The 2,058-nt window shown below is 36.1% G+C and overlaps 1 protein-coding gene across 1 annotated transcript; it reads right to left on the bottom strand.

The window, feature by feature from the left end:
* Positions 1 to 16: 16 nt before the first annotated feature.
* On the bottom strand, positions 17 to 883 carry LOC111378984 (glucose and ribitol dehydrogenase-like). Its single transcript, XM_023002291.1, has 2 exons — positions 605 to 883; positions 17 to 527 (listed from the first exon to the last, which is right to left on the bottom strand). Exons 1-2 carry the CDS (start codon positions 866 to 868, stop codon positions 147 to 149), a joined length of 645 nt encoding a protein of 214 aa, XP_022858059.1. The 5' UTR covers positions 869 to 883; the 3' UTR covers positions 17 to 146.
* Between the last annotated feature and the right edge of the window lie 1,175 nt (positions 884 to 2,058).

Genomic DNA, 2,058 nt, shown 5'->3' with positions numbered 1-2,058 from the left:
AGAGCCTGTTTGATTCTCATTAATTGAATGAGTTTTGAATAGTATTTTTAGGAGAACAAGGGGTCAAGAAGTAAGGAAAACATTTTGAAATTTTATTGTTGAAGCTATGGTAAAAAATAATCCAAATAAATTAATGGGTGTCATACTTACCTGACCATAAAGAAGTAAGAAAATATATTGGTTCTGAACACCATTTCGAGCCTCGGTTCGTCGATCTCTTCAACTGCGCTTGCCTTGTATTGCTCAGCAGCATTATTAACAAGAATATCTACTCTTCCATAGTTATTCACTACCTCTTCAACAACTCTTTTGCAATTCTCATCATACCCTAAATCTGCCGGTATCGCCATCGGTTCTTTTGCATCAGAATGTTTAGCTTTCATCAACATTCCAAGGGTATCCTCTGCATCTTTGTCTTCATGACCCTTCACGTATGTAAAAGCCACCGTTGCACCCTCCAACGCGAAGCAATGGCACACGGCTCGCCCAATGCCCGAATCACCTCCAGTCACTACGGCCACTTTACCCTGCACGGCACACACAATATTGATTAAAAAATGACAAATTTTTTTTATAAAAAATGAGAAGTTTTCTATGTAAATACTCTAAGCTTGTTGGCAGGTTTGTATTCCAGGCTAGCAAACTGTGGAGTTGGGTCCATTAAATGCTCTTTTCCAGGCTGAGTTTCTTGTTTCTGTGGTGGGAATTTCTGATCATTAGACGCCATTGATCTCACAAAGACTACTACTCTTCTCTTAGAATTATGGGTTACTGTAAAATTCGAAGAAAACTGGGTTTGGTGTGGAGGAAAATGAGATCTGGCAGTGGATGCTAACACATTGAAACAAGAGAGAAACTGAGTGAACATGTAAAATGAATATGGAAAGAGGGGATAGATATAGTTGGTGTTCCAGGATACAGCGGTGAATGCAGGCAAGAACGTGGCAAGAGGCTGAGTCTGCGTGTTACCTAAGGGCGCATGCCAATGGACACGTCTGTATAAACGGACGTCATGACTCGGAAAATTGGATTTGGATGAACCATATTGCGTGCTAAACCTTCTAATCTTCAAATTCTTTTTGTTGGCTAATTTTTTAAAAAATTATTCTTCTCTATATTCATATCGAATTCATTTTTAAAAAAATTATTTTCGCAATCCATCGTCAAAGTGTAAAACATGAATGCATGTAAGAACGTATAAGAGAAGTTGAAAAAAATTGGTTGAGTGGCTAATATTTGTTATTCCGGTATTCATCCACTAACATTTAGTCCAACAAAAGAGTCGGTTTGTTAGCTACGGGCACATGGGGTGACACCTCTGTGTAAACGAACATCATGGTATGATCGGGAATTGGATTTGGATGAAGCAATGCAGTACGATAGGATGTTCTAAACCTTCTAATCTTCGAATGCCTTTTGTTAAGTATTTTTAGTCACGGTTTGATATATATTCTTTGAAACTCATTTTTTTCAACGTTCATGTCCTGTTCTTTCTTAAATTAATTTTTTCTCAAATGGTGTCGTGTCTGTATACTAATTTACAGTTCAACTTGCGGTGAGAAGTGAGAAAATTGTTTGGTCCTTCGAGATGCAGTGCTAAGATTTGATTAAACTAATAGCACTTTTAACGTTGGCGTTCACGAGTCTGCATGTGTGCCATAAAAGATACAATTGTAAAAACCTAGCTAATCACTTCTCCATATACAGAAAATTTCTGGTTACTTCCTTCTATTTTTGTTCATTTGAACCTGTTTGAATTGCATTCTTTCAAAAAAAAAAAATATTCTTAAATGTGATTTGGCATCATTTCAACCACACAGTCTCCAACAAAATAATATTACACGCAAATCTAAAATTTTTTCTCATTTTTTAACCACACATTTTTCATCAATCTACTATTTCAAAATACATTCTTTCAAAATAATGTGGCTCAAACATACACTCAAGATTTCATCACTTCACATCACACAGACACTCTTCTAGATATTGTTCAGCATTGCCAATGAGAATTGGGAAAAAAAAATCGATGTGAGATCAAAATAAGAAGGAAAAAAAAAA

This window comes from Olea europaea, unplaced genomic scaffold, assembly GCF_002742605.1.
Source record: "Olea europaea var. sylvestris unplaced genomic scaffold, O_europaea_v1 scaffold19119, whole genome shotgun sequence".
In the NCBI taxonomy this organism is placed as follows: domain Eukaryota; kingdom Viridiplantae; phylum Streptophyta; class Magnoliopsida; order Lamiales; family Oleaceae; genus Olea; species Olea europaea.
This window is presented reverse-complemented; position numbering and strand designations above follow the sequence as displayed.

Excerpts from the sequence above, each read along its gene's own strand:
- LOC111378984 (XM_023002291.1), bottom strand. The coding sequence starts at position 868 with ATGTTCACTCAGTTTCTCTCTTGTTTCAATGTGTTAGCATCCACTGCC. Across the intron at positions 528-604 it reads AACCTGCCAACAAGCTTAGA|GGTAAAGTGGCCGTAGTGAC; the intron begins GTATTTACATAG and ends TGTGCCGTGCAG.